Raw genomic sequence first — 13,163 nt, 5'->3', positions numbered from 1 at the left:
GAAGTCTGATTAAATAGGTAAAATTTACAGATACACTATTCAACTTTTATAAATACCATGCAGTACTATACCTGTAAAAATATTGCCTATATAATAAAGTACCTATATTGTATTGTAATTATGAATTATTGGGTATTTAATTATTAATTTGTTGTTTACCTACTTCAACTTGTATAAGCAGGCGCGGATCCAGAAAAATTTAACAGGAGGTGCTCAAAAAAAAAAAAATTGTTACACCTTACTATTTATTTAAATATTATCATTTACTATTTGATTTATTAGTGCTAACTTTTTTTCCATAATAATTGTTATAGGACCTTTCCGCCGTCGACGCGTGTTGTTACATACGAGTATACTTCGAAAGCAATTAACAATAATAGTTATTAATTTATTATTGTCGTATGTGACGGTGATAACGAAAAGCACCGATATTATTATTATTATTTTTATTTTGAAAAATAACAAATAATTTAATTTATAACATAAATTTATTTTGTTGGTGGCTAAATTACAGGGGGTGCCCGAGCACCCATAGCCCCCCTGAATTCGCGCCTGTGTATAAGGTAATTAGCCAATATTTAACAAATTTAATAATTTTTAATATTTACTTCAAATACAAAGAGTACCATGATGTTGTTAGAAATATTTAATTTAAGACAATTAAAAAATATTTGAAAGCTTTTCTTTTAGTGGTTAAATTTATCATATTGTGATATTTACCAAAATTGTATAATCTAGAATGAATATTTTAATTTTCTTTGTTTAAATTTAAATAGACATATACACCTAGTAGATAGTAGGTAGGTGCCTACTAAAATAGTAACCAATAGGTGATAGGTGTAGCCGTGTAGGTAAGGTACCTACCTAATAAATTCAAACTCAATTCAGACGGTTAGTAGGTATAAAATAAAAAAAAACACTTAATCTTTAAACATATTCATTTATCAACATTTACGAGTACCTACACACATTGTAATCTATTATAGTGAATTGTAATAGGTACTCCACTGGATTTTTTAGGTAGGTTATATTATTATTAACCTATTTATTTTTTTAAGTATAATTTTTAATATAATATTATGCTGATTACATTTATACAATATAATATATAATATGTATAAAATAATATTAATTATCATAAATAGTTTTATGGTTTTATAACTTTTCAACCTTCAGATTAGTAGGTGATTCAAACTAAGAGTTACAACATATCTCAATATCATTTATAAGCTAAAAATTAATTTTAATATTTATATATTACCATTTTATACGATTATTTTATATCATCAATTTTTTTAGATTATAAATTTTTATTTGAAAAATGAAATTTATATTTTGTGTGTTATGGCTTTTTGTGTGGATGAGTTCACAAGCCAATAGTATGAAAAACATTCTTATTGGTTTAGGAGAACCAAATTCACCACCATCATTGAGAACAATGAACACTGAAGACGAATGGTTTATACAAAAATTAGATCATTTTAATCCTACTGATAAAAGAACGTGGAAACAGGTAAATTAAAGAAATATAAACATAATATGAAATGATTATTAGAATAATTCAACATCCAAAATAAACATAATTTTGATAAATTATGTCTAGAGATATCAAGTAAATTTGGAAAATTATAAAAATGATGGACCCGTGTTTTTGATGATTGGAGGAGAAGGATCAATTTCAGCTAAATGGATGCAGAGTGGAGCCTGGATTGATTACGCTAAAGAATTTAATGCCTTATGTTTTCAACTGGAACATCGGTTCTATGGTGAAAGTCAACCAACCGAGTAAGAATAATAATAAAATATAAATCAATGCTTTTTTTTTTGTATTTTTATCATATCTATAATGTCTTCAATGTATAATATACGATATATTATAGTGATTATACTATACATTTATACATAAATAATATAATATGTATAAAATATTATAAAATGTCATATGTTTATGAATAGTTCTACACGAGTCAAAATATTTTGAAAATGTTACGGGGTATGTAAAATACTAATTTAAAATATATTCACTGAAATTTTCATCCATCTATAGTAACTTTTTTAGTCAAACCAAAACCAAACCAAAATAAATTTTGTCGAAATCTAATTTTGCCGTAAAAATTCCAGTTTTTCAATATTTTAGATCCTAGGTGGAGCAATGAATGTATTGGTTTTACAATAATTGTGACCGTGTACACAATAAGTATAATGTAACACGTTTTTGGAATAATGCTTCATATTAAAATTAAGTAGCTTTTCCGGTTAGAAAGTGAATCTAGTTGGTGCTTTATTAGGCCTTAGGGATCACTTAACATTTTCAATCTTTTTTTTTATAAATAACAATAAAATTGTATTCATAAGAAAAAAAAGCTTCAAAATTTAATACAAGGTTCCTAATATATCGTCACAATGGTAGTTAACAAATATTAAAAATACATAGGTAGTCACAATTTTTTTAATAAGCATTTAAAGTTCGTATTTCGATAAAATATGTAAAGATCACGTAACAATATTGGATATTCACTATTAATATCTTTTATACTGATATTTTTATTTTGTTGTTATTCAAAAACTAATAACTTGAAATTTGCACCAAATGCTTATATTTTATCAATTCCTATAATTATTGATAAAATTTTCAAAATATTTCAACTATTTTTAAGTTATTTATAGACAAATACAATTTAACTCATTGAGTCAATAAACTTGAAAATTTAATACATAGTTCCCCAAAAGTTGATATAATAGCAGCTGGAAAATATTAAAAATACATGGGCATGTTTTTTTTCTTTATAACCATTTAAAGTTCGAATTTTGAGAAAAAATTTTTAATTTAAAATTTACAAATTCTTTATAGTTGTTAAAAATGTATAAAACGCTTAACTTATTATATAATATAATATATAATATATAATCATATATATAATATATATGTATATAATATGATTGAAAACTAAAACAAAGTTCCATATAAGTAGTTAATTCTGTGGCAAAAAAATCTATGAACTACTTACAAACACAGTTATTTTAAGTTTAAATTTGGATAGAATCACACAATATTAAATAACTATAAGAATAAATTGTTTAGTTATATGGTTGTAATTTAAAAATATTATTCGTGGATACTTGAAATTCCTAGAGTATTCTTTATATTCTAATTTTAATAGTTAATTTCGTTAATGACTTATATTAATACTTTTTAATTAATTGTATAGGTATACTATGAATGACTGAGTAAGTCGGGTACATAATGAATTTGATTTGATTAATTTGGAATTTATTTTACAAGTACATTCACTTTTTTATAGTAGGTATAAAACTATAAAATGTATTATTAAATTCAAATATAACAAAACCATTACAGTGATCTTCAGTGCACCTAATGTACCTACAATAGTACGATATATATTATATTACAACTTATATTATACTTTAAATTTGTTGTTTAGTATATAGTAATTTATCTTAAAACATTCAATTTAAAAAAAAGCCAGGGGGGCAAATGCCCCAGCTTGCCCCTCCCTGCGGGGTCGCCTATGCTATTATACCTATGTATTATGGATGCAACTGATGCAAGATGCACATTGATTTCTAAATTTGGCTATTTAGTAGATGATTTCTGGATTTTCTATTGTTCTATAGCTTAAGAGGACGTGATACCCGCATGTGTTGTCTCCGTCTTACAAATGCGTACCATGGTACATTTTTCGCTTAGCAGAACACGTGTAGCTCCGTTTGCTTAAAAATTAGAGTGAATTGACCTCTTATAAAATTTAAAGGTATGATTGTTATCTAGACAATCTCATATACTTTTTATTTTATATTAAATTTAAAGCGAGTTATGAGTATTTTAAAATTGTAAATTTTTTGTGAATCTTAAAATACTCATAACTTCCTTTAACATTTAAATAAAATAAAAAGTATATGAGATTGTCTAGATAACAATCATACCTTTAAATTTTATAAGAGGTCAATTCACTCTCATTTTTAAGCAAACGGAGCTACACGTGTTCTGCTGAACGTACAATTTACTATATAATGCACTTGTAAGACCGTTGACGTAGGCTGTTAAAAATCCTACCTCTTATAGTATATGTCTCAAACTGTATGTTAAATTTGTTACCTACCTGTGATTATGCAAGCAGTATATTTTTATACATATTGATAGAAAATGACATAATGGTTAAAATATATTAAGTAATAATCTTACAACGACATTCAATTTAGTTTATCATTAAGTGATATAATTTGTTTTATCGAGAAATGTCTGACAATTCAAGTATTTAATTGAATGATATTTATTGATAAATCTTGCATCTCGTTGCTCAGTTATTTCTGAAACTAGTATCCCATTTTCTTTCATGCTTGAAGTGTACAAATACCAATCGATCTATTTTGGGAGGTTTAGAAATGACGTTAATATAATAAAAATACAAAAAACACATATGAGAGGTAGGATTAGGCTACGAAGTACACTGTTAACAATAAATAATATAAATTCAGGAATATATGCTATAAAATATTAAATAATAATAATAATAATAAAATAAGTAACCATCACTATAATAGCAGTAAATAAACGAAAATTTCTATAGTAAATCTCAAAATGTCTATACGAGCTGTATGGTTGAGTATGTCACTTTTTAACTTAGCCTATTTTCTGCTCATAGGTTCTAATATATCTCCAAATTATACTATACCTACCAAATTTCGTCACAATCAGTCCAGCCGTTTAGGAATGCATAAAAGACGACTGACAAAAATTCATCATACCTATATATATGGTATATAAAATAAATTTACTTTATACTTAGTACTTCACAGTGTAAGTACGGTTTATGCTGAATAAAATATTAACTGTTTTTTTTAAATAATACATGAACAGCGGTGATATATTCACTGCTTACTTATATTTTAATAAAAGTTTTCAGCACATGTTATTTGTTTATTTTTATTATTGATTATAATATAATGGTTATTCATATAAATTTTCATGTATAAACGTATATTTTACAGAGATTTAAACACTAGCAATTTAGTTTACTTGAGCAGTGATCAAGCATTAGCAGATTTGGCAGAATTCATTGTTAATATAAAATCTAAATACAACATACCATCTACAGCTAAATGGGTAGCATTTGGAGGATCTTACCCTGGAACTTTAGCTGCATGGTTAAGAATGAAATACCCACATCTTATACACGCAGCTGTTTCTTCTAGTGGGCCTTTGTTAGCAAAAGTCGATTTTAAAGGTAGGTCTAAGGAAATCTTTTTCTATAAAAATGTAATAAAAAATATTTTTCAATTAAATATATAAGTAGTGATTTTTAGATATAAACATTAAACGATATATATGAAATTACGGAGTGAACCTATATTTTAGTGATGTACTTATACTTTGATGATATTCAATGTTTTTATTTAAGCTTGGAAAAAAAATAAAAAATCCATCATTAACTAAGTTTTTAAACTTTATAATAATATTATGTTTATAAAAAAAAAAATTGTTTTCAATAATTATGTCTTTTTATGTAATTATATATTAGGTATAGCATGTTATGTATACATCATATGTCTGCATACGAATAATTGCGTCCCAAAATAGGAAAATATACATAACGATATCCGAGTTGTGTCCGTGATTTTTGTATAACACATCCGAGTTGCGTCCTGGTTAATAATTGATTAATTGGTTAATAGTATACGTATTATATTTACCTTCCTCCTTTTATAGACTGAGGACTGTCATTTGTATAAATGGTGTGGTTAAAAGTTGTAATTGTATATTATTTTATAAAATTAGTAAATTTTTGAATGCCAATTTTTTTACGAACTCAAAACGTGTTTAATTTTGTTTTCAAACTCAGTCATAGTTTTTTTTTAATAAATTCTTCTTTTTCCACATCTTCCAAATGATTTCTTTACTTTCGTACATTTTAAAATAACACTTACATAAACGCTTTGGACACGACCGAATTGAACATTATTATTTAAATAATTTTAGAAAGCGAATTTGTATCCATTAATACAATATACCTAATAGTTTATTTTTTTACTGGACATTTAAATTATTTCAAGATTTTTCGTTGAAAAGTTAAATAAATATAAATAAAAATATGTTGATTTGTCAAACATGGAATGTCGAAGTGTGACTGACGCTAACACGAACAAAATTAATTTCCAACAATAAATTGTAAAGGGGTATTTACAGATAAAATATCAATACTTGAGATATCTACTAGTTTATCACCAATCATTATAGGTATTCTCAGTCGCTGAAAAACTCATGGACGCAACTCGGATATTATGTCATCGTGACAAAATCACGGACGCAACTAGGACAAAATATAATTTGAATGCGCCGCATCATATACGAGAATAGGTAGGTAGATATATTTGTAAACTATGATGGTAGTAATAATTTGTACACAACGATCACTGTAATATTAAATATGTAAAAAGGAGTTAATTGAGAATAATTTTTAAATAGATAAAATTAATTTTTTTTCTGTCAATTTTAATATAGTCTACAAAGACTGAAGTATCTATAAGATAAATTATTAGTGGCCAAAAGGGTTAGATATTTTGGATGAAAGATATTATTGGTGATATTAGCTTATATGTTTATAAATGGCTATACAATATCCGTTCATATAAGGCATTTTATAATCCAAAAGAATAAGCTAAATGCAAAAAATATTAATGAGTTGACAAAACTGAACTGTAAACAATAATTAACATTTATTTTTACGTCAGATAAAATGGATGAGATCGTCCAATAATATGACTTTTTTTCGTTTCATGGATTAATAATAGGCACTCGTTGTAAAACTTAACATAAAATATCTTTTATTTTTGTAGAATATTTTATGGTAGTAGAAGATGCATTAGCAACATATAAGCCAGAATGCGTGTCTCAAATAAAACAAGCAAATCAAATGATCGACTATTGTCTTAAAACCGATCATGGAGCTAAAATGATTGAAAACAAATTCAAGTAATACATGTGAACCTATATTATGACCTACACTGCATGTATACAATTTGTTTTTGAAATGTTTTAGGTTGTGTGATCCCTTAGACAGAAAAAATGAAAAAGATGTATCGTTTTTGTTTGAAATATTAGCTGACAATTTCGCAACAATTGTACAATACAATAAAGACAACAGGCATTATAGAAATCCTGAACGGTCTTCCGTAACATTAGAAACTTTGTGTGATATTATGGTTAACAAATCAATACCAACTCCAGTAAGTTTATGTTCACATATATTAGGATTCTGGGTAAAATGATGAATAAAAAATGATAAAAAGAATATAAGAATAATTCATTATAAGAATAATAATGAATGATAGGTAGGTACACCTATGGTTTTACAATAATGTGTATATTGTGTATAGTAAAAAATAAATATCATAGTCTGTCGACTGTCATTGCATTGTTTCTAAACAGAAAAATGCTTAAATATTATATTTAAAGTGTGAATTTTAGTATCAAACTGATTTAGGTTAGTTGTTAAAGTATTCAATTTTATATTTCAAAATAATCGATTTAAAACAAAAATAAAATTACCGAATATCGGGAATATTTATACATAATATCTATACAGTTTAAGAGGAAATTAATGTAGTTTTTTTGTTGTGTTTAAAAACGAACAACCGTAGAGACTTGAAATTCACATCATTATTATTTAGATTTATTAGATTTTTCTAGACATTTAGGAATTTACAAATAATTTTCGATGCTTTTGTGCTATTTATTCGTGTAGACAATTAAAAAATGTTTGAATATTAATGAATATTTTTTAAACGAATTTTAATATTATGCAATTATATTGTACAGAAAAAAAGATTTTAACGATTTTCAAAACTCTTCCAAAACCTGAAAAATTACGTATATAATTTATTAATTATATAAGATCATGATTATATCTTTATTATTATTTTCCAGTATTATATGACTTTTTATGTACCTCAGGCTTATAGCAAAACTGTAATTTTATAATCATATTGTTTTAGTTAGATAGGTATGCAGCTGTTAACAGTAAATTATTATCCTTGAATGGAGCAGATTGTCAAGATAATATTTATTCCCAGTTAATTGATTTGTATTCAAATACATCTTGGAGTAGTAGTGCAGCAGAAGGAGGTTTGTATTGTGTTTTTTACTTGTAAGTTAGTTATTTTTTTCAACTAGTTAAAGTTTAGTTACTTTAATACAACAACTAACTAAGTTAAAATATAATTTAGTTTCTGAAATTTTACAAATTTCTCACTTAGTCAGAAAGTTATTTTTACAGCTTAAAATATAAATTTTAAATCCATTTGTTCAAAATATGTTAAGCATTACATAAATTAATTACTTAGTGTTTTGGTATTTAACTTAAATTATTGGTGTAACTGATAATTTGATCTAATATCTTAACTTTTAAACAGGTAGGTATATAGGACGTAGGTAAGTACCTAATAATCATTATTTCTTGGAAACAAATTGTAACATCAAACATTAGAACACAGAATGTATAACAAAATAAGATATAAACAATATGATAATATATTTGTACCTATAATATGTGATTAACGTGTATTACAAGAAATATAGGTACCTATATATTTTATTTTAATTTTATCTATTAATTATACTGGCTGGGGCCTTTTGAAAATAAACATCAAATAATTGTGATTACAGCCACGTTAGAAAAAATAATATAACCAAAACAAATAAGAAATAAGAAAAAAATATGACAAAAAGATTTTTTTATCATAAAATTGAAAAACTAAATTTATTATTAACGACTTATGAACGTGGATAAAGTCTATAGATACTTATATACAGTTATAGTCGGCACTCGGCACTCAGCAGTTTTACGGAACATTTTAATTTTTGGAACGAAAAAAAACTATATCATATTATTTTACACATTCAATTCAACTAGACAGTTAAGTTAGAAAGTTACTTACTTTATAACTGAATTTTAACTTTCTAACTAGTAGTGCCCAGGTTTGGGTATATATTAGTACACACTATTAAATTTTCATTTTTTCTATATGCTTTCTTGAATATAGATAAGTATACAATTTTGTTACAGGTCGACAATGGACATATCAAACTTGTACAGAGTTTGGATTTTATCAGACGTCTAGTCAAGATAACCATGTGTTTGGTCATCACTTTCCAATAGATTTTTTTATTAATATGTGCCAGGACATTTTTGGAAAATCGTAAGTTACTGCAGAGTACCTACTAATATCGGTATTGTTGGTAGATTAATAAAATAGTTAATAATAGTTAATAATATAGTATAGTAGGTACTAGATACTATTTACTTATTAAATGCTGTTAAGTATTTATTGAAGTAGGTTGTTTAGATTAATTTTAGATTCTGAGCTGAGCGATGAATGTATTGAATTTACAATGATTTGTTTTATGATTTTAGTTTTTCTTTTCTTTTTTGTGTCTGTATACACGATAAGTTGTCGAAATAAAGCTTTGATTTTCCACTTCAGTAGCTTTTATTGTTGAAAAGTAAATCTAAATGGTGGATTGGATAGTTTTCAAATGCACAGGGAAAAACAAAAAAAAAAAAAAAAAAATTAAGGAAAACCGGGTATTTTTATGCAAAATCAATTTTTGAGAAAATCGAATTTTGATATTGATGTAACTCTAAAACAAATTACCATAGATACATTAAATTTTCACTGAATGTTTATACTGGAATTTTCTATACTTGATAAAATTTTAAAAATTTTAAAAATATTTAAAATCTTTTTAGTTTTTTTTTTTTTATAAATGAAAGTAAAATTGTTTTTGTTTGGTAAAAAAGCTTCAAAATTTAATACAAGGCTTCTAAAATATTGCCACAATGGAAGTTAAAAAATTAAAATAATACATAGTCACAATTTTTTTAATAAGCATTTTAAATTTGAATTTCGACAAAATACGTAAAAATCACGAAAATTTGCAATTTATTATTTTGAGTTAAAAATTCATAAAAATTTATCTTTTTAATCCTAAAATTTAAAAATTCAATACAAGATTCTTCATGAGTTTGTCTATTTTTTTCAAATAAAAAATATCTACCAGAAAGTCAAATTAAATTTTTATGAGCATTTAAATTACAACATTGGATATTCACTAATAAAATATATAATATCTCGTACTGATACTCTTATTTTGTTGTTATTCAAAAACGAATAACTGTATAAACTTAAAATATACAATAAATGTTTATTTAATCAATTCCCATACTTGATAAAATTTTCAAAATATTTCAACAATTTTAAGTTATTTATAAACATTTGAAATTTTCCGTTTTTTTTTAGTTTTTTATTCTATAAATGTCGATAAAATTTTATTTCATTGGGTCAAAAAATTTGAAAAATTAATATAATGTTCCCCATAATTTGATATAATAGTTGTTGGAAACTATTAAAAATAAATATGCAAGTATTTTTTCATAACCGTTTAAAGTTCAAATTTTGATCAAATTTATTTATTTGAAAATTTACGAATTCCTCAGTTGTTGAAAATGTATTAAACGTTTAACTTTTATAGTTAAGGATTGAAAATTTAAAACAAGGTTTCATGTAAGTAGTTAGTTCTGTGGCAAAAAAAAATCTAAAAACTGTAAAAACACAGCTTTTTTATACCTAGTTATTTTCTGTGTGCTGTGTGCATAATGAATCTGATTTGATTAATTTGGAATTTATTTTATAGGTATAGGTACCAAAATATTTTTTGAAATAATAGCAATATTATATTATATAATTAATATAGCATAAAACTCTAAAATATCCTAGACTGACAAACCATCTCTTCTCAGAATTGTTCTTCGTATACATTGATATTATATCATTCAATTAAAATTTAATACCATCCATTAAAGTAACTCGTTCTTAAACTACTTTACAGAAAAGTGACATCTACTTACCCGCTTTATTTTTAGTAATGTTAACACTTCTTGAAAAAGATAAAAATATCAGATATTAACACAATAGGTGCATCTATAAAATTATGTCACTTTTATTTTAAAATTGCTTAATCTAGTGACTTTATAATGAAATACTGGAATAGGTACATCTAGGCCCCAACATCATATTTTAGGGCCTGTATATATGCAGCCATGCAGGTATAGAACTGAAGCCTGACCTCTCTTAAATAACAATTAATTTTGCTACATTTTTCTAATATATACATTAAAGTAAGTTATTTGCATGAACATCGGGCCTTTTCTGACCCCCCATCGTAGGGGTTCTGAGTATGTGGGTATATCAGTAAACGCCAATTTAATCACAATCATTAATATCTGTTGCATACCTATCTATTACATTCTGTTTATTATAAATTAAATATGTAGAATATCAAAAGATAAACATATATTTCTAAGCTATAACCTGACAATTTGAAAAACTTGTACTTATGATAATTTTCCGTTTACCTAGATATAATTCGGAGCTATTGTCAGCTGCAGTTGATCGAACTAATACAATGTTTGGTGAATTGGACATAAGAGATAGCCGGGTAATATTCATACACGGTTCTGTTGATCCATGGCATGCATTAGGTATTACGCAAGCAAGGACAAAAAATAACGTGGCAATTTTGATAAACGGTAACTATTAATAATTAATGTTATTACTCAAAATTAAATTAAGATCATATTTTTAGTTCATTTACTAATTACTAGTAGTATCTAATTATAAATACAACTATTTAATAAAACCAAAAATTATGTGGTGTACGAACATTTTACGTTTCTATTTCTTATAATAGGGACAGCTCATTGCGCAAATATGTATCCTCCGGCATCTTCGGATCTTCCGGAGTTAACACAAGCTCGTACTACGATTAGATCATATTTGAAAGAATGGTTGGCGGAAAATGATTTTGTTGATTCAGCTCAATAAACATAGTATGCGATTCAGTAATAAAATTCAAATATTTATTTGTTGTAATTATAATTATGTTCATATAAATGTACCTACACGTACGTTCAATTTGTTTAATGATATATCCATCATATATTACATATAAAAGGGAAACATTTAATTATTTAAATTTATTATGGATATTTAAAAAAAAAAAAAAAACAATTTTATTAATAAATGATTATATTTTAATTTACTTGATATGCATGATGTATTATTCTGTATGTCCCTGTGTCTTGTTGTAGAATACCCAACAAATATTGTTTGATTCATTCACTCTATATCAATATCCTGCAGGACTTCAAAATAGAAATATTCCAAAATGTAAAAAAAATCCCCATTAATATTATTTCTTACTTCAAATAATCAATTTTATATTCGGAGTGGAGCGATAAATGTATTGATTTTAAAGTTTTACAAAAAAAAAGTTGTGTCCGCCATCACTATTTTGAGCAATCAAAATAACTAACCTAATTCAAAATACTTTGATTTATAATCAATAAACTTATTAAACTAAAATATAACTTTGGTGCATAATAAAAAAATAAAATGTTTATTACGATTTCATGAAGTTTTTGGGAAAATGTCGATACCTCTAAACAGTCTAAACCAGTCCCTAAAATTGTGTGTAGTACGACACACTTTGTGTAGTACGAAAAATGCAGTGTGTAGTACAAAATTTAAAAGTGTGTTATAATAATAACCTTTATAATAATATTCTATAAAATTTTAATACAACAATACCTATTAATTCAGGATATCAAAAAGTTCTTCGGCCACAAAGAATAAAAAAAAAAAAACTATAATTTATATACTTAATATAGGTAATTTAAATTTATTTTTATTTATTTACTGATATTATGTATTATTATTTTCATGCATTTTGTACACTTAAAATGGTTCATATACAAAAAAAATTTTTTTCAACAAAAATTCTATTTCACAAATATTTTTTTAAAAGAAACTTTAAATTTGTTTATTTGAATTTTGAGGTACTACTTTATTTAAATAAAATTATTTATTGTAAATACATATTATCATTAATTGATAGGTACTATGTATAATTTAGATTTGACTGATTTGGGACTATGTGTCTATGTGTGTAGTACGAAAATTTGGATATTTTAGGGACTGGTCTAAACTATTTCAGTAGTTCGTAACAAAAATCCACCAATACTGAAAAAAATGAAAAATTGAAATGTTTGGACGTTTTGGATCTTCACCCTTCAATTATAATCGGA

General features: G+C 25.2%; 1 protein-coding gene across 2 annotated transcripts; it reads left to right on the top strand.

Moving 5' to 3' along the window:
• The first annotated feature begins 911 nt into the window (after positions 1 to 911).
• LOC107168261 (putative serine protease K12H4.7) lies at positions 912 to 12,123 on the top strand. 2 transcript variants are annotated; one of them, XM_089217521.1, is made up of 10 exons: positions 912 to 1,020; positions 1,300 to 1,513; positions 1,604 to 1,785; positions 5,011 to 5,246; positions 6,856 to 6,991; positions 7,059 to 7,245; positions 8,014 to 8,143; positions 9,084 to 9,216; positions 11,437 to 11,606; positions 11,768 to 12,123. In XM_089217521.1, exons 2-10 carry the CDS (start codon positions 1,322 to 1,324, stop codon positions 11,899 to 11,901), a joined length of 1,500 nt encoding a protein of 499 aa, XP_089073647.1. In that variant the 5' UTR covers positions 912 to 1,020; positions 1,300 to 1,321; the 3' UTR covers positions 11,902 to 12,123. The 2 variants fall into 2 exon arrangements, with proteins under 2 accessions (XP_089073647.1, XP_089073646.1); XM_089217520.1 differs by lacking the exon at positions 912 to 1,020 and having other exon boundaries at positions 1,191 to 1,513.
• The last annotated feature ends 1,040 nt before the right edge of the window (positions 12,124 to 13,163 follow it).

The sequence above is a fragment of the Diuraphis noxia genome, unplaced genomic scaffold (genome assembly GCF_037042655.1).
Source record: "Diuraphis noxia isolate RWA-SAM2 unplaced genomic scaffold, SU_Dnox_SAM2 contig0001, whole genome shotgun sequence".
Classification (NCBI taxonomy): Eukaryota; Metazoa; Arthropoda; class Insecta; order Hemiptera; family Aphididae; genus Diuraphis; species Diuraphis noxia.
Note: the sequence above shows the minus strand (reverse complement) of the source record. Positions and strands in the feature narration are given on the sequence as shown.

Coding starts and splice junctions, on each gene's coding strand:
- LOC107168261 (XM_089217521.1), top strand. CDS start 1,322: ATGAAATTTATATTTTGTGTGTTATGGCTTTTTGTGTGGATGAGTTCA. Junction 1,514..1,603: donor ATAAAAGAACGTGGAAACAG/GTAAATTAAAGA, acceptor AATTATGTCTAG/AGATATCAAGTAAATTTGGA. Junction 8,144..9,083: donor TAGTAGTGCAGCAGAAGGAG/GTTTGTATTGTG, acceptor ATTTTGTTACAG/GTCGACAATGGACATATCAA.